General features: G+C 35.7%; 2 protein-coding genes and 1 pseudogene across 2 annotated transcripts; 2 read left to right on the top strand and 1 right to left on the bottom strand.

Moving 5' to 3' along the window:
* Nucleotides 1-681: 681 nt before the first annotated feature.
* Nucleotides 682-4,043, bottom strand: LOC120162654 (annotated as a pseudogene).
* Nucleotides 4,044-14,545: 10,502 nt separating this feature from the next.
* On the top strand, nt 14,546-15,921 carry LOC120162714. Its single transcript, XM_039172811.1, has 3 exons — nt 14,546-14,674; nt 14,933-14,995; nt 15,499-15,921. The coding sequence occupies exons 1-3, from the start codon at nt 14,546-14,548 to the stop codon at nt 15,919-15,921; spliced, it is 615 nt and encodes a 204-aa protein (XP_039028742.1).
* Nucleotides 15,922-25,379: 9,458 nt separating this feature from the next.
* LOC120162671 (GDSL esterase/lipase At5g33370-like) lies at nt 25,380-27,648 on the top strand. The gene is made up of 5 exons (XM_039172777.1): nt 25,380-25,661; nt 25,800-25,927; nt 26,203-26,445; nt 26,796-27,048; nt 27,387-27,648. Exons 1-5 carry the CDS (start codon nt 25,415-25,417, stop codon nt 27,623-27,625), a joined length of 1,110 nt encoding a protein of 369 aa, XP_039028708.1. The 5' UTR covers nt 25,380-25,414; the 3' UTR covers nt 27,626-27,648.
* The last annotated feature ends 52 nt before the right edge of the window (nt 27,649-27,700 follow it).

Raw genomic sequence — 27,700 nt, forward strand, 5'->3', positions numbered from 1 at the left:
TTGACGTCGTGGGATCGAGTCCCATGGAGGGAATTTCATAATTTGGAGGTCTCATACGGAAGCTGCTCTCAACCTAGTGTTGAGGGCAGCCTACTATCTTACCTCCCCTTACCTCATTACATATGAGAACAAAGGACAACCATATTATTGAAATATAAATTATAAATGAGATAAATTAAATATTTTAATTTAAAAACTATTTTACTTGTAACATAAATTATTATTTATTTTTACTTGTATTTACTTATGAAAAAAGAATAATAAAATAGCATACAGACATATAATCACGCATCACATGTCGACCCAACTAGTGACAAGTACCATCATCAATTGATATCTAATGAAAAAGTTAACAAAATGAGAAATAAAACAATGTTCAATAGTCTGACAACTCGATTAAAACTTTTAAAATTTCAGGGTGACTTTCCATTATTCTTGCATGTTATAAATGTAAGATTATAAACAATCATACCTAAATTCAATTAAAGAGTGATTTTTCATATAAACATTTAACAATCTCTAATTCCAAATGATATTTAACAATGGAAAGGTAAAATGCCTCAAGTTTGAGATGAAATTTTAGAAACAATCTTTCTTGGTCTTAACAAACTGTGTATACCATTTGAAACACACAACCCAATAGCTGTAATTTGCCATTGAAGACAGATTCTCGTGTAAAATCCATGAGTATGATTTGATGGACAGAAAACTTACAGTCTAACCCGAACGTTTCGGTCTCGACAAAACTTACTTCCACAGCTACATTTGAATGCCTTAATTGGGTGCTCATGATCATTAAAGTCTATACCATAATCCTGCATTTATGTCAATAATTAATAATAAAGAAAAAGAAAATAAATATATCTTCATCAAAGTTCTAAATTTATAATCAAGTTACATGGCTCGAATTTGGGTGTGATTATGAGATGCTTGCATGTATTCAATGAATATATTCAGTTTTTTCTTTCTAAACATTTTCATGCATTAGATCAATCGTATTTCAATATCCGTATCCATATATGACATCAATCATATGACTGACGTGAGTATCAGGCATGATACTTTAAAGCAAAATAAAGACTTTAATGCATTTGGAGAGTCTGAAATGCCATCCAACATTTATGTAAATGCTTAACAAAAAGGAAATAAACATATATTCATCAAAGTTCTAAACTCCTAACGAGTATAAGATGTTTATATGTGTATTCACTACAGGTATATTCTTCTTCTTCTTTTCTGAACTTTTCCATGCATTAGTAGGGAACATATCCTGCAAATGCATTTGGAGGGTCTTTGAAATATCTTATCCTTATTCTAGTGTCTAAATATGTATATGACACAGACACGTTCGGAAAATGAAAGAGCCGAGCTAAGATAGACTTCAACTTACCCAAGTTAGCTCTTCTGAAGCTCTAACCTCTCTAGTAGTAAAAAGGGCAAGCTGTTCATAGAAACACAAAGAAAATATATAAATAACTCGGCACTTCAAATGCAGGTAAACAACAATCCTCTGTTTTTTTATTATAGCCTTGACAGAAAATTTGTTACTGCTTTGATTCATACATGATAATAATGGCGATCAGGGGTCTCCACTTCAACTGGAATGTCAATCAAGTTTGCATCAAAGCATCTGAAATGTTAAATGTTAAACATCAAACCGGACTGTTGGCAGTGATTTACTACACTGTTAAGAATAAGATAAAAAATAAAAGACATATAAAAAGGAACCCCGACATCCTGCAAAATGTTAGAAAGTTGTACACGAAGGTGCAACATTAAACATTGGTGTTTCAGGATAATTTAAACATATGTTTAATTTACAGCAATATATCATTCTTGGTCTGGTGGTTTGCTTGGCTTGGTTCAACGAGCCCGGAATCTCATGTCTCATGTTCAAGGACCGAGCAGAGAGAAGAAAGAGCATGAAGCAACAACAAAGCAATAGTGTATTATTTGAAGCCAAAAAAATTCAATTTTCGAGGACGATATCGATTTAACATACCCTAACACCAGCTATGTAATAAAGAACATTTTTAGGTCTTTTGGATATGTTTCTCACATAGCAACCTGCAAGATCATTGCTACATAATAATAATGTAACCGATCCGAACAATAATGCCATGTTCACACTAATTTACTAAACATGTTTTTTCCCAGAGTCTTTGATCATATTTTTTTCTTCTTCTGACGTACAAGAAGAAATGAAACAAGGCCAAGATTGCCATAATGCTTAAGAACGTATATTTTATTTCAGGTAAAAAGAATTACCTATGATTAATAAACCTGGCAACGTTACCGCATAAGGTAGCATCCAGACAAAGTGCTTCTTCATCCTTTAAAATTTTCTCTGATCCCCAGTCCGCATCGAGTGTAACAGGATATGTATGTCTCTCATTGCCACTACCTTTAGAGTTCCGTTCGTACAACTCGGTGTTGGTCAAGATCTCCCCAACATATTCACAAATAAAGGTTCCTTTTGGCAAGTCCCGGAGTGTCTTAACACCCCAACCTTTTCCTTCGCGAGTCCAGAACACCTAAAGTGCAAATCAGGGAATAGCTTTTCAGTGTCAACACTAATGCACCATTACTTGAGGCCAATGAAAGACATTAATGGCATGTATGAAGGGCAGCCTCTAAAAGCTAAATTGAAGCCATTTTTGTGAAGTTGCATTTCAACATATGAAACATAAATAACAAATGAATGCATAATGAAAACATTTCCATTTAGGGAAGAAGCAAATTGCTGTTTAACAAACTATAACAGGAGCCTGCTGAATTTTACCTGCAACTTGCATGTAATACCTCTCTGTACAACCCGATTTCCGCACTGCATGTTACATCCACTTTTCTCCAGCATTCTTTAATGAATTTCCTGACCAAGTGACCCTTGCATTTTTCAGGCTTATAGTCATTCTTCGACCTCTCTAAAGGACAATCCAGACAATAAACAAAGTGGTGCTCTTTAGGCTCCAGTTTCATGGACATACAGGCATTTAGAAATCCTTCTCTTAGTTGACCCTCTGCTGTGTAAGCAAACTCCCCACTAGTTTCCTGAGCACAGGCACATGGTATCGGTACTGAAAGACAGTCTCCTGAACAGCCTGAACAGCAATCCTCATCTGCGATCCGAGCCAATGAGATATGCACATAACCATCTTGATATATTACGTTATCTCGCATGTACGTAAACTTTGGCAGTTCGTTCTTGCCAGTTGCATCTACCAATGAAATTTTCACATTTTCCGTGCCCTTAGTTACGTCTGAAATGATTTGAAAGGAACTTTTCTTCTCACAAATAACAGGTTGCTGCTGAATTTTTTTACATGAATTCGAACAACCAGAAGAACTGGAATCTTTATTGTTAGAAAAAGTAACCCCTTGATGAAGGCTTAAAATAGGCTTTTTGTTCTCTTTAGGACATAGAACTTGGCCCGCACTGCTCTTTGTAGATGAAGCCTGATCTTCCGGATCTTGCAAGCATAAACGTTTAGGCAATCTGCTAGACTCAACAGCCTGATCTTCCGGATCTTGCAAGCGTAGCTGTTTAGGTAATCGGCTAGACTCACCATGCTCCACAACGGCATTTTCCCTGTCATCTTTACCCTTAAAAACGTTTAACGGTTAGAAAACCAACATTGTCGTCTATCATGTCACTGCTTGACCAACGAAGCAGGAAAAGTATGTTATGACCACAAAATGTATAAACAGCTAAGTAATGGAATAGAACATTGCACCAAAAAAAAGGGGGAAAAAAACACGTAAAATACTTTATCTTCCTTGAGCTCGAAATATGCATCGATAAGTGCCCTGTAGTCTTCTGCCTCGATTGGTTCCCAGTTGTAATCAAACAATTTCAGGAGCCGTTTAAGCACCAATTTCACCTCTTCATCAGGAAGGCTTAAAGCTCTTGTAGCATTAAAGGCCTTGCGAACTCTTTCGTTTTTAACCATCACCAAAGATTAAAGGAAAATTTCCAACTCGGCAATCACTAATTTCCTTCTCCTTCACTTATCTCCTATTATATAACCTTTTCAGCAATTGAGGTTGCAAGATTAACTAAAAAAACAAAGGTACTTGTCAAGAGTAGAAGTTGATTGCAATTAGTAAAATCCAATCAATGATGCTAAGTCAAAAAGCAATCCAGTACGTATACATTCAATTAGCTGAGCTTTAACTGAAATAACCAGATGCTACATCTCAATCAAACAATGAAATCTAGAACAAAGATGAAATATTTAAGCACGTCTAAAGTTTCATTGGAGTTGGCATATGAACCAAAGTAATCATTTTATTAAAATGCACTAATTGACTACGGCTTAGACTTGGTATGGCAAGAAAGATAACAATTTAAAAAAATCTAAAATAGTTCATCTATAACTAAGAACATTAGACTTAGAATGTTCATTATTTCCACCTTCCATTATTGCTACCAAACAAATCCTAGCAAAAGGAAAACTATTCAAGTCGTTGATGAATGATTCCTTGGCAAATAAGGTACCAAAAACCCTCACTCAAAATTAAGTTCCGTCACTCAAAATCTAAACATAATATTCGCCAATAGTAAAACCTAAAGAAGAATAAAACAAACAAAAAATATACTCTTTGCGTCTATGTTCTAAACAACCAAGTAAATTAATCTCGCATAAAAAAAAAAAAGAACAGAAACCAAAGAAAACACATTTATGTTTTCCTTTAACCAAATCACACTGCTAAAGCCACTTAAACATGACATCCAAAACAAAACAAAAAAAATGGGCAGACTCTTTTCTCTGTTTGTTGCCAACGTTTTACTAAACTCCATCGTAACAAAACATAACCATTGATAAAGCATCATCATCGTAGTTAAACTAGCGACCGGATCAATGATAAAAGAACATAGAAAACGTACGGATAAATAGAGGAAAACAGGAAGAAACGGAGAAGAGTAAGACGAATCGTCACTCGATCAAATCAGAGAAAATTAGGCTTTTGATTTATTAGAAAAATGTTTGGTGCTTTATAAGTTATATAAAACGGAATCCGCGTAAAAAAGACTGCTCTGTTATTTAGCCGAAGTTGTTAATGTACGGATTGATAGCGACATGCCGGGCCGGGCTGAAATTTGACCCGACTTTATGTACATTATTTTCTTCTTGGAAGCAACTCATTTGCTTTTTATCTCGTTGTTTCGGCAAAAATTTATGAGGCTTTGAGGCTATTTGTTGCTTTGATAAAATTAAAATGTTGGAAGTTTAGCCATGGCCTAATCCACTCGATAAAAAAGGAAAAAGGGCAAATGTTGGATGGCTATTAAGGTAGACTTTGAGAAAGTCTATGATCATGTCGGATGGGACTTTTTTGCCGATTCACTTATGGATTTTGGATGTCCGTAGAACATAATTTGTATTATCATGAATTATGTCTCATCTTCATCAATGCAAATTCTATGGAACGATTCTCTTTCAGAGGAATTCACTCCTTCAAGAGGAATTCATCAGGGATGTCCTTTATCCCTGTATCTTTTTATTCAATATATGAAACAGTTATTATGTTTTGGCTTGAAATTAAGTTTGGCAAGTTAGAAATTTCATCTTGGTTGGTGGTCAATTTATTGAAAAACTCATCTCTTGGTTGGTGGCCAATTTATTGGAAAATTCTTTGGTTGGTGGCCAACTTATTGAAAAATTCATCTTGGTTGGTGGCTAATTTATTGGGAAATTCTTTGGTAGGTGGCCAACTTATTTTTTATCTTTGATCTCTAAAATATTAGGTTATTTATAAGTTTAGTCATTAAAACTCAACTATAAATAGGCCTAAGTATTTCATTATAAATCATCCCAAAACAAGTTCTCTCTTCCTCTTATTTTCTTCATTCTCTCGCCTTGGGACAACAACAACAACAACAACAACAAAACCCAATTCCCATATGTATGGGGTAAGGGGGAGGTAGGGTAGTAGGCTACCCCCAACGCCAGGTTGAGAGTAGCTTCCGTGGAAGACCTCCGGCAGTCAGAAAATTAAAAATTTAGATAAAATGCAATGCATGTATAAATAAATACATAAATACATAGGTAAACAGTATTCATATGCAGTCATTAAAATCATATGTGCGTCTGTAACGGGAATTAATCCCTGCATAATAATCCCTGCGAAAGAATCTCTGCATATAGACAGAAACATAAGATCCGGCTAAATTTAAAAGAGGAAACATGAAGAGAATGATTCTCTCGCCTTGGGAATTCTAAAGAATTCAATTTGTTGTAATATTTGTTGATAGTGAAGTTATCATCCGGTGTGGTACCCGAGGAGTAGACGATATTCTCGTCGAACCTCGTAAATTTGGTGTGTTCTCTCCTTTATTGTTTTTTATTCGGTTTTTCCATTGTATTTCAATATTCAATAGTTTGACGGGTTTATCCGTTGTGCAACCTTTGGTGGTTTTGATCTTGACATTTTAGGTCAATTTTGAAACTATTGTTCGTGTGGGAAATAACCCGATTTCCCCAATAATTGGTATCAGAACTTCAATTGAGGTTATCCTGGTGGTTCCGTTGCTGAAAAGTTATAGTTCGTAATATTGAATATTGTTTGTTAGAATTAAAATGCCAAAATACTGATCAGTTGAGACATCAAGCTCTTCATCTAGACTGGTGAGGAGGGTGATGTCAAATGCAAATTTCTCGGTGGAGTTGTTCGATGGATCCGATCATTTTGGCATATGGCAAGGCGAGGTGTTAGACGCTTTATTCCAACAAGGTCTAGACATCGCCATTGAGGAAGAAAAGCCCAAATATATGGAGGAGAAAGAATGGGGAACAATCAATCGTTTGGCGTGCAGTACAATTCGATCTTGTCTTTCTAGGGAGAAGAAGTATGGCTACAAGAACGAGACTTCTGTAAGTAAGATGTGGAACCATTGGAGAAAAAATTCCTAAAGAAAAGCTCTCAGAATCGTCTCCACATGAAGAAAGATTGTTCATATTTGATTATTAACTAGGTACCAGTATGAATGAACACATCATTGCGTTCAAGAGCTAGTGGCAGACTTATTGGGCATGAATAAAACCTTCAAAGATGAAGATTTGGCCTTGATGTTGTTGTCATCTCTTCCAGATAAATTGAGTACCTTGAGACAACGTTACTTCGTGGTAAGGATAATGTTACCCTTAAAGTGTAACTGTTGCTTTGTATAGTTATGAGCTCAGGAAGAAAACCAAGAAGGAGAGCAAGTTCAAATCAGCGGAGGCCATAGTGGCAAGAGGTCTTTCGAAAAGTCAAAAGCCAAAGTGGAGAGGGAGATCAAAGTCGAAGTCCAAACTGGGAAAAAATAAATGTGCCTTTTGTCATGAGAAAGGCCATTGGAAGAAAGATTGTCCGAAGTTGAAGAAGAAAGGAAAAACTGCTCTAGATGCATGTGTTGCAGAGCATGATGCAAATGACTCTGACATATCATTGGTTGCTTCATCAACAACATTTCATTCAGATGAATGGATATTAGATTCGGGTTGCACCTATCATATGTCCCCTAAGCGGGAGTGGTTCTCCGATTTAGTAGAACTAAATATAAGAATTGTTTATATGGGCAATGACAATGCTTGTAAAACTGTTGGGATATGTTCAATTCGATTGAAGAATCAAGATGGATCAACCAGAGTTCTGACGGATGTCCGATACGTGCCCAGTTTGAAGAAAAATCTCATCTCGTTGGGAGCCTTGGAATCCAAAGGCTCAATAGTCACTATGAGAGATGGAGTTTTAAAAGTCACATATAGCGCACTTGTGATGATGAAGGGCAACAGGAAAAATAATTTGTATTACTACCAAGGTAGTACAATTATTGGAGCAGTTGCAGCAGCTTCCGGAGGTGATGATTTGGACGCAACCCAGTTGTGGCATATGCGGTTGGGACATGCTAGAGAGAAATCCATGCAAATTCTGGCAAAGAAAGGATTTTTGAAAGGTGCAAAGGCTTGCAAATTGAATTTTTCCGAGCATTGTGTTCTGGGAAAGCATAAGAGAGTGAAGTTTGGCACCACTATACATAATACAAAAGGTATTGTGGATTATATTCACTCAGATGTATGGGGTCCTTCAAAGACATCGTCTTTGGGAGAAAACCATTATTTTGTGACTGTTGTAGATGACTTTTCTAGAAGAGTTTGGGTGTATCCGATGAAGTCTAAAGATGAAGTGCTTCGAATTTTTCTGAAATGGAAAAATATGATCGAGAACCAGACTGGTAGAAAGATCAAACGTCTTAGGATGGATAATGGAGGGGAATATAAAAGTGACACATTCTTTGACGTTTGCCATGAGTATGGTATTGTTCGGCACTTCACTGTTAGAAATACACCACAACAGAATGAGGTGGCAGAGCGTATGAATAGAAAACTATTGGAGAAGGTTCGATGTATGTTGTCTAATGTTGGGTTAAGTAAGGCATTTTGGGCAGAGGCTGTGACATATGCTGACCATCTCATCAATCGTCTGCCATCGTCAGCTATAGGAGGAAAAACACCATTGGAGGTATGGTCTGGAAAACCTGCTACTGATTATGATTTCTTACATGTATTTGGATCCACTGCTTATTATCATGTGAAGGAATCCAAGCTTGATCCGAGAGCAAAAAAGACTCTCTTTATGGGAATCACTCATAAAGTGAATGTATTCCGCCTTTGGTGTTTAGACACCAAAAAGATAATTTGTAGCAGAGATGTTACCTTTGATGAATCTGCCCTAGTAAAGAAGGTAACAAATGAAGCTATCCAGATAAATAGTACTCCGCTGCAGGTGGAGCATACTCCAAAACAGGTGGAGTTTCAGCAGACGATGATCCAGAAGTTGATGCAGTTGATTCTTCAATTCCAATAGAAGAATCAGAAGATGAAGAGGTTCAAACCCAAAACCATTGGAGACACCAGAACCACTTGCAGTTACAAGGCCAAGGAGAGAAATTCGTAGACCTGCTCGATTTGTTGATATGGTGGCCTATGCTCTTCCAGTTGTTGATAATGATATCATTATCACTTACCAAGAAGTAATACAAAGCTTGGAAAGTGATAACTGGAAAAGTACCATGGATGAAGAAATGCAATCTCTCCAAAAGAACAACACTTGGAAACTGGCACAATTACCGAAAGGTAAAAGAGCAATTGGATGCAAGTGGGTATTTGTAAAGAAAGATGGATCTCATAGCAAGAAAGATGTTCGCTACAAGGCACAGTTGGTAGCTAAAGGCTATGCTCAAAAGGAGGGAATCTATTACAATGAAGTATTTTCCCCTGTTGTGAAGCATTTCCTCCATTAGAATATTGTTGGCCTTGGTAGCACAGTTGAATTTGGAGCTAGCTCAACTTGATGTAAAGACTTTTCTTGCACGGTGATTTAGAAGAGGAGATCTATATGACTCAACCAGAAGAGCTTTGTTTGACACAGAAGCAGTATCTGAGAAAGGTATTACAATGTTTTGGCATGAATGAAAATACCAAACATGTAAGTATCCCACTGGCTTCTCATTTGAAACTTAGTTCTCAATTATCTCCTAAAACTAACGAAGAACGAGAGTATATGGAAAAAGTTCCATATGCTACTGCAGTTGGGAGCTTGATGTATGCAATGGTGTGTACGCGTCCTGACATTTCACAAGCAGTTGGAGTTATGAGCAAGTACATGCATGATCCTAGAGAAGGACATTGACAAGCTGTGAAATGGATTCTACGGCAACTCCAACAAACCGTGGATGTTGTTTTGTTTTTGAACAGGATGAAGCACTTGGTCAGTGTGTGGTTGAATATGTTGATTCTGACTATGCTGGTGATTTGGATAAGCGTCGATCAACTACTGGGTATTTGTTTGCTCTTGCTAAAGCCCAGTAAGTTGGAAGTCTACTTTGCAATCTACGGTGGCTTTGTCTACTACAGAGGCAGAATACATGGCAGTTTCAGAAGCTGTGAAGAAGCAATTTGGCTTAACGGTTTGATGGAAGACTTGGGAGTTGTTCAAAGTCACATTAGTCTCTATTGTGACAGTCAAAGCGCTATTCGCGTATCGAAAATAAGTCTACCATTCAAGGACTAAGCATATCGACGTGACGTATCACTTTGTGTTGGAGATCTTTGAAGAAGGAAAGATTCTACTTCAGAAAATTACAACATCAAAAAATCCTGCAGATATGATGACCAATGTGGTAACAATAATCAAGTTCAATCATTGTTTGAACTTGATTAACATCCTGAAAGTTTGAGCACCTTCGGGTGTATGGCGCTTGTGAGCGCAATTAGAGGCACTACATTAAAAGAGCTTCATAAAATGTGGGGAGTTGAAAAAGTTGAGTAGGCTTGGTAATTTCAAGCCAAGGTGGAGATTTGTTATGTTTTGGCTTGAAATTAAGTTTGACAAGTTGGAAATTTCATCTTGGTTGGTGGCCAACTTATTGAAAAATTCATCTTGGTTGGTGACCAACTTATTTTTCATCTTTGATCTCTAAAATATTAGGTTATTTATAAGTTTAGTCCTTAAAACTCAACTATAAATAGACCTAAGTATTTCATTAGAAATCATCCCAAAACAAGTTCTCTCTTCCTCTTGTTTTCTTCATTATCTCACTTTGGGAATTCTAAAGAATTCCATTTGTTGTAATATTTGTTAATAGTGAAGTTATCATCCAGTGTGGTGCCCGAGGAGTAGACGATATTCTCATCGAACCTCGTAAATTTGGTGTGTTATCTCCTTTATTGTTTTTATTCGATTTTCCCATTGTATTTTAATATTCAATAGTTTGACGGTTTATTCCCTATGTAACCTTTGGTGGTTTTGATCTTGACATTTTAGGTCAATTTTAAAACTACGTTCGTGTGAGAAATAATCCGATTTCCACAACAACAGTTGGGCCATATCATCAAGTATGATGTGGATATGGGGCTTTGGGAACCGATATTTCTACCTCAAAATAGCCCCCTCACTCTCATTTTTTTTTTTTGTTGATGATTTAATTTGATCTTTTGGACCAATTCAGTAGATTTTTTGGCCACAAAGAAAACTCCAATAATACGCGACTCTTCTTTTCTGCAACACTAGTGATGATATGGCTCAAAACATCGTTTTCTCTCTTGGATTCTAATGTTCCATGGACCTCGGAAAATATCTTGGTTTACCTCTCTTTCACTAGAGAGTCGCGAAAAGCACGTTTGAGTTTATAGTGGATAAAGTTCGTAAGAAGCTAAGTGGTTGGAAGGCAACAAAACTTCCGATGGCCGGGAGGGTGACACTTGCTCGGTCAACTCTTCTTGCGATCCCAAATCATTTTATGCAAACTGTGTGTGTGATCAAATTGACAAGATAGCAAGGTGCTTTATTTGGGGAGGAACGATGGATAATCCAAAAGCGTCTCTGGTCAAGTGGGAAAAGTATTGTCAGCAGACCATTCATGGAGGCCTTGGCATCCAACTTCTTCGCTTGCAAAATGAAACTTTTCTTGTGAAGCTTGGATTCAATATGCTAATGAGACCGGATTATCTTTGGGTCCAAATTTTAAAAGCTAAGTAAAAAGTTGAAGAGACCGTTCCAATGAACATCGATGCAAAAAAGGGTTCTTTTATCTGGAAATCGCTCGCTCGTGTTTGGCCTTGTATCCGCGAAAACATAAGTTGGTCTTTGGGTAAGGTTCGCAGTACCAGGTCCTGGCTTGACTCCTGGATTCCGGGTAGGTGGCCCTTAGCTCACTATGTTAACATCGATCAGATTCGTCACCCTCATTCGGTTGTTAGAGACATGGTCACGATGGAAGGTACCTGGAATTTTGCCAAGCTTAGGCAATTCCTTAGCAGCGATGATCTTGTGCAGCATATTAGTAACATCCCTCTGCCTTGTGATTCAATGGGTGATGACGTTCCCAATTGGAGGTGGGATCACTTTGGAGTTTGTTCGGTTAAATCAGCTTTCGACTTGCTCCAGCATGATAAGTGGGATTCTGGCTGGGTTTAAAAAACGGTCCGTCACCGTGATTTCGGCCGTGATATAGCGGATTCGTCGCCGTCCGAGTTACCCGCGACGGTCTCAATAGCCTCTGCGACGGCCTCAATAATGCCCGCGACGGCCGCAATCACGGTAAATCCGAAAAAACCGAAAACGCTACCGCGACCGCGATATGAAACCCTGGATTCTGGTAGTGAGGATTGGATTATCGCCTGGAGTTTTGATGGCCCTCAGAGAGTTTGACATTTTTTTGTGGCTTGTTTTACGAAACAGGATTATGACCATTGTCGAACGTCACAGACGAGGCCTTTCGGCTGATCCTCGGTGCCCGGTTTGTGGACTGGAAGATGAATCTATTATCCATGTTTTGAGGGAGTGTCACCAGACCCGAGCGATCTGAGAAATCCTAGTTCCAAATCATGCTTCCGTTGGCTTCTTCACCACCCCCCTCAAGGACTGGCTTTCTGCTAATTTGGCTAAGCAATCCTCTCTCAATGGTGTTGACTTCATGTGGAGACATGTATTAGGGATCCTCCTTTGGCGTTTCTGGAAGCAACGAAACTGTTTTATCTTTAATGGGCAAATTTGCTCTTCAATAGCCATTGTCCAATCTGTTAGAGCTTGGGCGGTCACCATTAAAGCCAGCCAACAGGTGGCCAAGAACACCACTCACCAACGCAAAAAAGGCTTCTGAAACTCCCTCCAACAGGTACGTACAAACTCAACACTGATGGGTCTCTGTGTTTTAACACGATGAAGGCGACCGGAGGCGGTGTTGTCCGAGACAGCCGTGGGGAATGGATCGCGGGTTTTACCAGGAACATTGGCCGTTGCTCCGCCTACCAAGCTGAGCTTTGGGTGGTCTTTGATGGTCTGGTGGTCGCGTGGAACCATGGCATTCGCCACATAGAGGTGGAACTCGACAACCTCGAAGCTATCCGCCAGCTTAACGGCGCACCCCAGTCGCATGAGACTACCGTGATTAGACGAATCCGCAGCTACGTGAATCGTCAATGGAGGCTTACCTTCACTCACGTTCAGCGTGATGCCAGCAGGCTGGCCGACGCTGTGGCTCGACTCAGCCGTCATACAGAGGTTGATCTCCTGATCCTCATCCATCCCACGAGAGAAGTTCAATCAATCCTTGGCTCTGATATGGTTGCCTTGAGCAGAACACATCTCCCTTAGCTTTGCTTTTTTGCTGTTTGTAAAAAAAAATGTTGTTTTGAATTTATATATACATATATATATATGTGTGTGATTTTTAAAATATTTATATATGTTTATGGTAGAATGACATATCACTTTAGTTGAAATAGATTTTGATTAATATTATATTTAAAATTTCAAAATCAGATAATTTATCTTTCTTTCTCTTATCATACAAAATATTATTGTATAATAATATCACATATTAATTGTTAAATATTAATAATGTTAATTGGAAGATATTAATGATAACATTTTAGTAGAAATTAACTTGTAAATCAATTTTACGGCCCTATAATAAATAAGATGCAGCATTAAGGAAAAAATAATACAAAAACAAATATTTAAAAAAGTTTAATACAAAAATATATTTCATCTTTCTTTAAAAAAAGGTTTTATTTTTTACATTTTGAGGTTAAACATTCAATGTACGACAAAGTAATTTATCATTTAATGAATATATTGTTTTTATTTTATTTTAAAAACGTAAAATCATTAATTTCTTAAAACTTCTAAAATTCTAAAAAATGCCTAAATCACATCTTTCACAATAACCACTACTACTAATCGCTTTTTGTGACTAGTGCATGCCAAAGGGCGATAAGTGACGTAGATATTCGATTTTTGAAAGTGTTAAGAAACCAATCAATAACAAAATTCAATGAAAAAGAGGTACGTGGACAGTAAGATATATTGGACGAAAAAGACAGATTGTCTCTGTGTTTCCAAGGGAGAGAAAAAAGAATGTTGAAAAAGAAAAATGATTAGGTTTATTTTAGGAGAAAAGTGATTTTAAAGGTTTGTGAAAAATTAAATATATTAGAATTATTTCAGATATTAAAAATTTATTTTTCTAAATCAAAAAATAAAATAAATTAAAGATTGTGTAACTAATGATTGAATAGTACTTTTTTAATAAATGTTGATGATTCGATCTTAAAATTATAATATAATAAAATGATATATATTTATTTTGACAAAAAATATTTTAAACACTTATTAATTATGGTGTCGATTCAAATCAAATCAAACACAAATCAAATAATTTTTAAATCAAGTTAAACCCTATTCAATTCATAATTGACTCATTCGATAAAGTAAATATAAATTTAAACTCTTTTGTGCGTCTCTCTATTTCAACAAAGTAAAATGATAAGGAATTGTGAGAATTTAGATGATTATTAACGAACTAGGTGCTAAAAATATGATGGTGTAAAAGCAATGCCAAATTAAGTAATTTTCGATATCATTTCGCCTCCATATTTATTTCTCCCCATCATCTTAGAGACATAGTTCATTCCTGAAATAACATCTATCTTTCTTTGATTGTCGTCGGTTTACTCACGACGTGTTAGAGGTTTTTCCGCCTAACCCACTACCGAAGATGGCTCCTCCACCTTCCAAGACTTTAGAGATCAACCTTATTTCCGTTCACTACCATCCCCATGTCTCCAAACACATGAAGACCTACGCCATTGCTTGGGTCCAACAAGACCGGAAGCTCTCCACCAGGGTATCAAATAGCGTTTCTAAAACATGATAGCGGCCGTGATATTGCGTTCGCGCCACCGTCCGAAATCGATTTTCATGGTTTTTGCGGTGGGTCACGGATTCAAACCAATCTCGATCGATTGCGCCCGCAATTTAACGGGAAATGGATGATTGCGTCGATAACGGGACGCAATAATCGTTATTCAACTGTGATTCCAAAATAAAAAAAAACCAACATTACTTGCACAAACATTGGTGGCGCAGTTTTTTTTTGTTTCAGACAATGATGGGGGAAGGAGAAAGGGGAAGAGGAAGGGGAAGACAGAAGACTAGAACCATAAAGGTTAGAGAATGAGAGGCAGAAATGTCGGGGAAGGGGGAGGGGTGATTTATTTCTTTTTTTTAATAATTTTTAAAACATAATTTTAAAGGATATATTAATTTGAGATCACTCCCACTTTTAGAATTTATAATTTAATCCCTAGTTTAAAATGTAAACTTTAATTTTTATTTAATTTAGTATTAATTTCAGTAATATAAATTTATGCAATTTAAATTTTATAATTTTATTTTAATTATATTTAATTTAGTCATTTTAGGGTAAATTGTGCAACATTTAAAAAAATTCACGACAACGAAACCCGCAATAACCGCAATGATATCTGTTATATTCGTAAATGTGATAAACGTGATGCGACCGAAAACGTGACCGCGAACGCTATTTAAAACTCTGTTCTCCACCGATGTAGACCAGACTGGCGGGACGAATCCACCTGGAATTATACACTCGAGTTCCAAGTCGATGATGACTTTCTCAACTCCAACGACTCTGTTGTTTTTGTCGAGATTTACACGGCGACCTGGGTTAGAGATGCTCTCATTGGACAAGTTAAAGTCTTCTTCAGGAAATTTTTGGACTTGGATGCTGACAGCACCGCAACTAACAACGATGCCGCTAAACCTGTCGCCCTTCAAATCCACCGTCCTTCTGGCCGACCCCAAGGAATTCTCAAAATGGAGCCTTCCCTTGATTGTACTCCCTTGCTGACCCAAAACCGGAAAATTCCCTTAAACCAATTCCGAAGCTATCTTGCAACAGAAGATAACACCAGCAACATGGTAAATGGCAACTCTTCGCTTTGTAGCTCTGACGTCATCCCTTCAGCTTCCGTCGTAGCGGTTGTTGAAATTCAAAGTTGCTTTCGATGGATGCACCGAAAAGTTGAAAAAAAATTCCACCTTTTAGAAATTGTCAAAAAGTTGGTTTGATTTTGTTGAAAATTTTTTTATGGTATAATTGTAATTTAGTCATTGTACTTTAGAGTATTTATAAGATTAGTCCTTAAGCTTCAACTATAAATACCCTAGCTTATTTAGCTTCAAAACCATCCCAAATCATTCTAGCTTTCTCCCAATACTAGAGAGTTTCTTGAGAGTTGTTTTTCTACTTTTTTATCAAGAGAGAATTATCATTGTTTTCTCCTTGGTAGATCGAGAGAAGTTGTAATTCCTATTTTCTCATAGTGAAATTCTTCTACCGTTGCCTGTGATTTTTACCCTATATTATTTAGGGGTTTTCCACGTAAATTTTGTGTCTCTTTTATCTTGATTTTTATTTTCTCAAATTATCTGTTGCGATTTTGCTCTATCCGATAGTCGTCTTCCGCAATAATTGGCATCAGAGCCAGATTAAAGTGTGTAAAATCTACTTATTGTCTTTGTGGTTGCCACCAAAAGATGGATCCTCAAACATAAGAAAGTAAGAAGGTATTACCCATTCTTTGAAGGTTCCAGAGAATTATTCACGACAGTGAAATAGTGGGAACTAACCGTAATAGAAGCTATGGCAATGAAATTTGATATTGAAAAATTCAATAGGAGAAATTTCTCATTGTGGAAATTGAAGATGAAGGTCATCCTAAGGAAAGACGGTTGTCTAGCAACTATCAGTGAAAGACCGGTAGATTTCACAGATGACAACAAATGGACCGAAATGGACGGGAATGTTATGACAAACTTTCATCTAGCATTATCAGATAAAGTATTGTCAAGTATCAAGGAGAAGAAGACAACTAAGGAGATATGAGATCATCTCACCAAATTGTACGAGGCCATATCGTTGCATAATAAAATTTTCCTTAAGAGGAAATTGTACACTCTCCGGATGCCAGAATCTACTTCAGTGACGGAGCACTTAAACACTCTGAACACTTTATTTTCTCAGCTTACATCCCTAAAATGTACAATAGGAGAACAAAAACGTGATGAACTTCTACTTCAAAGTCTACCAGATTCGTATGATCAACTCATCATCAACTTGACAAACAATAATGTCATCAGTCTAGTCTTCGATGACGTTGCAGTGCTGTTCTACAAGAAGAAAATTGGCGAAAGAACAAGTAGGACAGACAAGTAAATCTGCAACAAGCATAAGCGTTGTCAACGATGAGAGGGAGATCAACAAAATGTGGCCAAAACAACAGTCACAAACATGGTAGATCAAAGTCGAGAAGCAAGAAGAATTTAAAGTGCTACAACTGTGGAAAGAAGGGTCACTTGAAGAATGATTGTTGGAGTCTAAGTAAAAACTCCAATCCACAATGCAATACCGCAAACACTTCAGATGATGGAGATGCTCTATGCTGTGAAGCGTCAACCACAGTGGAAGGTAGAAAAAGATTTACAGATATATGGCTCATTAATTCGGGAGCAACATATCACATGACCTCATGAAGAGAATGATTCCATCAGTATGAACTTGTCTCAGGAGGATCTGTGTATAGTTGCAATGATCATGCCTTAGAGATCGTTGGCGTGGGAACCATCAAATTGAAGATGTATGATGGAATAATTAAAGTTGTTCGAGATATGCGGTACGTGAAAGGCCTGAAGAAAAATTTATTATCCTACGGATTGTTGGATAATAATGCAAGCAAGATTGAAACACAGAAAAGAATCATGAAGGTGTTCCATGGAGCGCTTGTGGTGATGAAAGGCAAAAAGATAGCAGCAAACTTGTACATGCTGAAGGGAGAGACTTTGCTAGATGCAGAAGCCTCTGTTGCCTCATGTTATTCAGATTCTGCAATGCTATGGCATCACAAACTTGGACACATATCAGAACAAGGAATGTAAGTCTTTGTGGAGCAAAAGCTACTTCTAGGCTTAACAAATGTATCACTTACTTTGTGTGAGCATTGCATAACAAGTAAGCAGCACCGGTTGAAATTCAACACATCAAATTCTAGAGGCAAAAGTGTTCTAGAATTGGTTCACTCTGGCGTATGGCAAGCACCAATTACATCCCTAGGCGGAACAAAATATTTTGTCTCATTTATTTATGACTATTCCTGAAGATGTTGGGTGTACCCTATTAAGAAGAAGTCAGACGTGTTTTCAACTTTCAAAAACTTCAAAGCGATGGTGGAACTTAATTCTGGAAATAAGATCAAGTGTTTCAGAACAGATAATGGAGAAGAATACACAAATGAAGAATTTGATGATTTTTGTAGGAAAGAATGCATCAAAAGACAGTTCACAGTGGCGAACACTCCTCAACAAAATGGAGTGGTAGAGCGGATGAACAGAACCTTGATAGAAAGAACAAGAGCAATGTTGAAGGATGCAGGCCTAGAAAAATCATTCTGAGCAGAAGCAGTCAATGCCGCCTGTTATTTGGTGAATCGAGCTCCATCAACTGCAATAGAGCTGAAGACACCAATGGAGATGTGGACTGGTAAACCAGCTAATTATTCAAACCTCCATGTATTTGGAAGTATTGTGTACGTGATGTACAACTCCCAAGAAATTTCAAAGCTGGATCCTAAATCCAGGAAATGCAAATTCTTGGGGTATGTTGATGGTGTAAAGGGGTATCGCTCTTGGGATCCCACTGTCCGCAAAGTGATCATCAGCAGGGATGTTATCTTTATATAAGATAAACTACAAAGAAAAAAAGACGATGATAGCACTGAAAAGTCAGAGATTATATAGATAAATGTGGAAAAGGAGGTTGAACAAGGAGATTCTTCTGAAGCAGACCAGCATATGATGAACAAGAACCAGAGAGTTCTGAAGCTCCAACAACTCGTCAATCAGATCATGTGAGAAGACGTCCCAATTGGCACTCAGATTATGTTATAGAATGTAATATTGCATGCTACCTTTTAACAGAGGGCGGTGAGCCATCAACATACCAGGAGGCAATAAACAACTCAGATGCTTCACTATGGATGATCGATGCAAGAAGAAATTGAAAACCTTCATAAAAATAATACATGAGACCTTGTGCCACTACCGTAAGGAATGAAGCCAATTTGTAACAAATAGGTCTTCAAAATCAAGCGAAATGGTGACGATCAAGTGGGGAGGTATCGTGCAAGACTGGTGGTCAAAGGATATGCTCAAAAAGAAGGTATTTATTTAAATGAAATCTTTTCTCATGTGGTTCAACTAACAACAGTTCGAGTAGTTTTGGCAATGTGTGCTACATTGAACTTACATCTAGAGTAGCTAGATGTTAAAACAACTTTTCTTCATGGAAATCTTGAAGAAAAGATTACATGCTCCAGCCTGAAGGTTTTGAAGAAGATGAAAAGAAGAACTTGGTTTGCAGGTTGAACAAATCTCTGTACGGTCTAAAGCATGCGATGAGGTGTTGGTATAAGAGATTTGATTCCTTCATTATGTGCCTTGGATACAACAAACGTAATGCAGACCCTTGTGCTTATTTTAAGAGATCTGGTGATAACGATTTTATTATATTGCTGTTGTATGTGGATGACATGTTGGTTGCAGGACCCAACAAAGATCATATTGAAGAATTGAATGCACAACTGTCTAGGGAATTTGAAATGAAGGACTTAGGATCAACAAACAAGATTCTAGGGATGCAAATTCACCGAGACAGAAGTAATAGGAAGATTTGGCTTTCACAAAAGAATTACTTGAAGAAGATATTGTCACGATTCAGCATGCAAGATTGTATGTCAATTTCTACCTCTCTTCCTAATAACTTCAAATTATTCTTCAGTATGAGTCCTAACAGTGAACAAGAGAGGATGGAGATGTCTCGAGTACCGTATGCATCAGCAGTGGGAAGTTTAATGTTCGCTATGATATGCACAAGACCAGACATTGCACAAGCAGTGGGAGTGGTTAGTCGGTACATGCGAATCCAGGCAAAGAGCATTGGAATACAATAAAGAGGATCCTGAGATACATCAACGGGACCTCAAATGTTACGGAGGATCAAACTTACTAATCTATGGGTATGTAGATTCTGACTATGCAAGGGATTTGGATAAAAGCAAATCTACTACAGGATATATGTTCAAAGTTGCTGGTGGAGCTGTAAGCTGGGTTTCAAAATTGCAGTCAGTTGTGGCTACGTCCACAACAGAAACAGAATATGTAGCACCTACACAAGTCAGTAAAGAAACAATTTGGTTGAAGATGCTATTGGAGGAGCTTGGGAACAATTAAGAGTATGTCTCTCTGTTTTATGATAGTCAAAGCGCCTTGCATTTAGCAAGGAATCCAACATTTCATTCAAAGTCAAAGCACATACGAGTTCAATACCATTTCATTCGTGAAAAGGTGGAAGAAGGGACGGTAGATATGCAGAAAATCCATACCAAAGACAACATAGCAGATTTCATGACGAAGGCGATCAATACCGATAAATTTACTTGGTGTCGATCCTCTTGTGGCCTGTCAGAAACGTAAGCAACATGATGGTACAAGTTAGAAAGAATGGTGTGAAGATATGATTGTTCTAATCTAATCTTCAAGTGAGAGATTGTTGAAATTCAAAGTTGCTTTTGGTGGATGCATCGAAAAGTTGAAAAAAATTCCACCTTTTGGAAATTGTCAAAAAGTTGGTTTGATTTTGTTGAAAAAAAATTTATGGTATAATTGCAATTTAGTCATTGTACTTTAGGGTATTTACAAGATTAGTCCTTAAGCTTCAACTATAAATACCCTAGCTCATTTAGCTTCAAAACCATCCCAAATCATTCTAGCTTTCTCCCAATACTAGAGAATTTAGAGAGTTTCTTGAGAGTTGTTTTCTCCTTTTTTATCACGAGAGAATTATCATTGTTTTCTCCTTGGTAGATCGAGAGAAGTTGTAATTCCTATTTTCTCATAGTGAAATTCTTTTACCGTTACCCGTGGTTTTTACCCTATATTATTTAGGGGTTTTCCACGTAAATTTTGTGTCTATTTTATCTTTATTTTTATTTTCTCAAATTATCAGTTACGATTTTGCTATATCCGATAGCCGTCTTCCGCAATAGCGGTCGCCATTGCGAACAAATTATATAGATTGCCAACCAATAATCAAGATCAAACATTAGAAGGACCGGCTGAAAGAAGGGGAGAAATGCACCTGGAAAATAGACACGAGAGACGACAATCGGAAAGCCCCCCTTCAATTGCCGGTTACCATAAAATTTGTCTATTTTTCAAGTGCATTTCTGGTAACCGGCAATCTAGAACTTGAAAATATGTTTTATATAACTTCCATGAGAAGATTATCCTTGCATTATTGTCTGATTAGAACCAAGATTTTTGAATATTATTTACTTTAGTTTGGTTACACCACTAGCTAATTATCTAGTTTTTTAGTCAATTATCCATTCTATTGCAATGCTTCTTCTGGCTGATTGCATTGTTTCACACTTGGAATTTGCTTGTGTAGTTGTATATCTTGATGCGGATACTATAGTAGTCAAAAGCATTGAAGATCTGTTTAAATGTGAGAAATTCTGTGCCAGTTTGAAGCATTCTGAGAGGCTGAATTCAGGAGTCATGGTAGCGGAACCTTCTGAAGCTGTTTTCAATGACATGATAGCCATAGTTAAAACTTTGCCTTCTTATACTGGAGGAGATCAAGGGTTTCTGAATTCTTATTACCCTGATTTTCCAAATGCACATGTTTTTGATCCTAATATCCCTCTGAAGGAGATCGAGCATTTTTGAATTACTCTAATTTTCATTTTCCATGCCATTTTCACACCAGATTGGGTCTAATGGTGGTTGGAGGGCTTATTTTGGCATCTTTCATGGCATATGCATCGGAGCATCTTGCAATCCGGTCATTCTTGAAAGGTCTTGAACACTGGGACACCACACCCTCAAGGACTGAATGTTTCATGTGTTGATACAAGGCTTCAAAATGCTCTTGTTAATTATCTGATATATTATCAGACTCGTCGGAGATGGGCGTTGGATGCAGAAAATGAAGATGATCACGTTGGAATATGTATGGAGCACATGAATGCTCCAAGGGAAACGAAGAATCTAGATAACATTGGCTAATAGCTTTATTTTTTTGTTTAATTTGTATTTTATGTAACATACAATTACAATGGTTGATGTGTATATCATTGCAGAAAATTTTGTCAAATTAGAATTTAAAAATTTATTTTCTTTTGATTTTATGATTACTTTTTTTTATAATAGGAATGGACAGAAGCAAAAGGAATCCTTTTTTGAACAATATGAAAAAGAATTTGATGACATTAGACGCATACTCAGAGGTAGGAGTGTTTATCAAGTGATTTGGTCATGAGTAGAATAGTATTTTGTTCGACTTTATTCGACTTGAAAACTGTTTGGTTCTTACTTTATTTGTATTCGATTCGATTTAGTACTTGATAAGCTTGATAAAATTTTAATCTACTAATATTCTGCTCATTAAGTTCGTCTAAAATTTAGTACTACTATATAGAACTTAACATAAACATAAATAATTAAAAAAAATCAAAATAGTGTGTGAAACAATTTTCAAGTCTAAATTCTATAGTAATAATTTATAAATACTCCAAACTAACATATTATAGCCATTATTGAAAAAATAAAGTTTAACAACACATAATAAATTTAAAAATTAAGGTAATTAACATCCTAAAAAATTAACGAGTTACTTGTAAGTTTATCGAATTAAATTGAATTTTACGTAACTCAACTCATGAAGATATTGAATTAAATTTGAGTTCATATCAAATATTGATCTGATCTAATTATACTTAAACTACACACGAGCTGCTCAACAAAATTAATTAACACCTACTTGAATGTGAAGAAGTGCAGTTGTGTTCCCTCAAACTTGGCAGCCAAAGACAAACAAGTCGCAACATTTAATTGTCCCATCCATAGTTATGACTGAATATATAAATATTTTTAGGCCTTTCTTAATTGAGTTAGAGCGAATTAACTCTTAATATATATTCAGTCACAACTTTGATTTATTCATTTATTTTATAAGAGTCAATGTTTTATTAATATTTATATTATAGATTATTACTAAATTATAAACGATTCACACTAAAAACGATTCATAATAGTTGAGTTGAAGAGTAGAGATAATTGGAGGGGGAAGAATGAATTGTATGGACAAGATTCCCAATTCATAGGAATTTAAGAGCCCGACAAGCAGGTTGACAGTAATAATAGTTGCCGTTAATTTAGGTGAAAGAAATTATTTATTTCTTACATTTTATTATGTTTTATTTGTTAGTAATAGATTAATGAGTCATTAATATCTTTGTTGTGAACTATCAAGTCACCTCATCACATTCACATTTCAAGAAAACCCACTCTAAAACTATCCATTATACTATAGCTTCTTCTTAATATCCATTTTTAAAATATATATTTCTATATAAAATATTATTTTCTACTCAAATTGTGTTTTGTCACAATTTCTAGCATTCACGAAAAATAAAAATAAATTTATTAAAGTAATAATAAATTGGTCTTATGGGATGAGGTATTAATTTTTTAAGCAAATGTTAGAAATTCGAATCTTAATATTTGTGAATAGAGTAAACTAAGTTAAGAAGACCGCCTCTATAAAAGGCTTCTATAAAATTCAATCTGAAATAGTTGATAATAGATCAAATATTGTTGCTTAAACTAAAACAATAAATGCATTAAAAATAATAAATAAAAAATTAATTTATTTAATTTTAATATGAGGCACATCACATTTTATTTATATATATAAAGAAAATGACTTGGTATAAACTTAAAAACGGACTCATTTTAAATGAGTCAAACATTTTTCTTCAAATCTTTTTTCATATTTACTATGTCTATCATATATATACTTTTTTAAATTTAGCACATTCTTTAATGATTTTTAACATCTTTACTAAATCTACACTGTCTTATGCTTATTTTTAACATTGTAAGCAAATAATATTCAGATATTTATTTATAGAAGAGTAGAGTTGTGATCGGGGATAAACACAATATTTATATTAAGGGAGACGAATTTATAATATTTTAAGAAAAAGATAAATTCATAAAATTTTAAAGGAAAAATAAAAAAGTTAAAAAATAATAAAATATATGAGAAATTAAAATTTTCAGAGGACGATCGCTCCTCTCTGTCCATCTTATATTTGTGAACCACATTTCATTTCATTGGTTACAATATACTTTTTTAAATGTTTAATATATATATATAATTAGTCATAAATATTTGATCAAATATCAATTTTGACTTTTTTAGAACATTTTAACCTCTAATGTAATATCTTTTGATAAAAAATCTTTATAGGATGGAGATCATTAATTGACTAACGATCAACACATGTTGCTAACGTGACATTTTTATATGTGTTTAAGTGTTAACATATCTCATATTATGTCAATAAAGTGATGACATAACATTTATCACATCACCCAAAATAATATTAAAAAAGAAAAAATAGTTAATATCAACTTGATAAAGTTATTGTTATTTTGTCATATATGGATCAATTGAAAATTTTATTTGTTTATATTTAAAACGTCTCGTGATCTTTAACCAATTCTTCGCTTCAATATAATTACCAGGAGTAAGCGCTGTAACATGTTTTCAATACTCAGCAGCTTAATTGAACCAAGCATCCACTATTTCTGAATCCCCTGTTGAATGACATATTTTCCTTATTTGAAATAAACAGGTCAATTCTTTTCCTTAAAATTGTACTTGAGAATTTCTTACCTCATACGACTCGACAATCGATTCTTTTTGTGTACTATTTTTTTATCCTACCATATATCCAATTAAATAAGATGAATAAAATTTCTCATGAGTTTTAAACATGAATTTTGATTAAATTAATAAAAAATCGAAAAAAATATAATAAAAATATAAGGACTAAAATGATTAAACTTATCAATTTAAGAGAAAAAATTATTCTACCAATAAAGAATTATATGAGGTGGCGCAGTGGTAAGCAAGACGTTTTCTATACACTTCCACTCCATTAACATCCTTATATAAAGTTTATTCCTTTTAACCCAGTTTACGAATTATGAAAAAGAATGAATATTGATTTTTCTAATAAAAGTATATTAATACATTTTTTGTCCTTTCCTAAATAATTTTGATTTTAATGAATAAATTTATTTAATTATTTCGTATAACTATTTTTTAAAAACGACAATAAGTTAATTTGATAGTCAGATATAATTATTTGTAATGTTTTTTTATTCATTAGCAATTTTTTTCTCCTTTGACAAGAAGTTTCACCTTCATGAATCCAATTTGGTAAAAGGTTTCAGATTTAAGTAGTTGTCTTTACGAATCCGTCACTGATTAAGAAAAATTATAAACAAATATCACATTATAAATACTCTGAACTATTAAAAAAGAAATATCTGCCTATATATAAGGTGTGCATAGTCTTTGATTTACATTCCAAACCAGAGTTTCAAAAAAAGAAGAAGCAACTTATAGAGCTTTAAATCTCCTTCAACTTCCATGGTGAACTCAGTGGTTCTGGTTTCATTGATGGCTTTAGGCCTTTTGATGTTAACTTCAACCACGATTCAAGTTGAAGCTGCCCCCAGGGCCTTTTTCGTATTTGGCGATTCACTGGTTGATAATGGCAACAACAATTACTTAGCAACCACTGCTCGAGCTGATTCGCCTCCCTACGGCATTGACACTCCTAGCCGTCGTCCCACCGGCCGCTTCTCCAACGGCAAAAACATCCCTGACTTCATCAGTTGCTCTTTCTTTCTTTAGTCCTTTTCCATTTTTAATTTGTTTCTAGTATTTTGCGTTAATGCTCCAAGTATTAACTTCAATATAGTTTGACACGTAATCTCCGCTGCTAATTGAATTGACAAAGTGTATATCTTAGGTGATGCACTTGGTTCGGAGCCAACATTGCCATACTTGAGTCCTGAACTCACCGGAGAAAAGCTGCTTGTCGGTGCCAACTTTGCTTCAGCTGGTATTGGAATCCTCAATGACACCGGCATTCAATTTGTAAGTCCTCTGAATTTCAGGCTGAATTCCGAAACCCTGAATTTTTTTTATTAGTACGGGTTGATCATAAAATAGTATATGTTTGTGATCTTCGTTAGTGGTTAAAAATGTACACGTCCACAGTTACTTCAACCTCAAACTTTTTGGTTACATAAAATCCGAGTTCAAAATTTGAAGTGAAACTTCCCTTAATGTTTGTTCATAGTTTCCATGGTAATGTGACACTGTTGGACCCCCATTTAGCCTACTTTTTTTGAAATGATACATTGGCACAGATAAACATTATAAGAATGTTCCGGCAATTACAATACTTCGAACAATACCAGAGACGGTTGGCTGACCTTGTCGGAAACGACGAGGCACAACAGATTGTAAGAGATGCTCTTGTTCTCATCACTGTCGGCGGTAATGATTTCGTCAACAACTATTTCTTGGTTCCCTTTTCTGCAAGATCCCGCCAATTCCTTCTACCGGATTACGTTAGATATCTCATCTCCGAGTACAGAAAAATTCTTATGGTAAATTTCTTTCCCTTTGTTTTAGGTTTCTTTTTTGGGACGATAATAGACAGTTAAAATAGGAAATTCAAAGTCATTTGATCTAGTTTTTACAATATTTGATCAGTCTTGTTTTGGTTCATGTCAACGTTAAAATAGATGTCAATTTAACCAACAATAATAAGTTGTTTTAATAAGATGAGATATTATATTTTTTAAATAAGATCAAGGGTTGAATCCTGACGATGCCCGACGATGTGAATAAAACAAATTGAACTAGAAGAATCATTCCTATAATAGGTATCTACAATATTCGATCTAAATTAATGGTTAAGTTAGAAAGAGTAGTTAAAATTAGATTGCAAATGCAGAGACTACATGATCTAGGAGCTCAAAGGGTTCTAGTAACCGGGACCGGACCATTGGGGTGTGTACCGGCGGAGTTGGCAATGAGGAGCCCGAATGGTCAATGCGCCGCGGAGCTGCAGCAAGCGGCTTCCTTGTTTAACCCACAACTGGTGGAGATGATAAATGGACTCAACAGCGACTATGGTGCAAATATCTTCATTGCTGCTAATACTCAGCAACAAACCAATGATTTCATTAGCAACCCTGGATCCTATGGTTAGTACACTAATCCATGATTCAATATAAATAATTTATTTTATATATTAAAATAGTAACTTTTTTACCCACTAAATTGGAACAAAATTTCTACTGTAAATTATTATTTTTATTAAAAAAATAGATTTACACGGAAAAGGGACACAGATATTTAAGAGTAATAAATGATTGGATAAGAGATTGGGTAGAATTGATAAAATGGGAAGATGAATAATAAAAGGAAGTGTGACTTTTTGTTGACTTCATTAAATATTTTACCCAATTTTAATTTATGGCAACCTACCACCACGTACCATCATTATATATATGATTAAACGTAACATATATTTTGTTTGTAGGGTTTACAACATCAAAGATAGCGTGTTGTGGACAAGGACCTTATAATGGTTTAGGGTTATGTACTATATTATCAAATTTATGTCCGAACCGAGACGAGTATGTGTTTTGGGATCCATTCCATCCATCGGAAAGAGCTAATGGAATTATCGTCGACATGATCTTGCGTGGTTCCACCGATTACATGACTCCCATGAATCTCACCACCCTCTTGGCTTTGGACACCAACACCAACACTTGAGTTACTAGTCAACATAACAACACTTTGATTATTCCTAAGATCGGGATGATCAAAGGCAATCCTTCTTTATTTTCA

Source organism: Hibiscus syriacus, unplaced genomic scaffold (genome assembly GCF_006381635.1).
Source record: "Hibiscus syriacus cultivar Baekdansim isolate YM2019G1 unplaced genomic scaffold, ASM638163v2 tig00111403_pilon, whole genome shotgun sequence".
In the NCBI taxonomy this organism is placed as follows: domain Eukaryota; kingdom Viridiplantae; phylum Streptophyta; class Magnoliopsida; order Malvales; family Malvaceae; genus Hibiscus; species Hibiscus syriacus.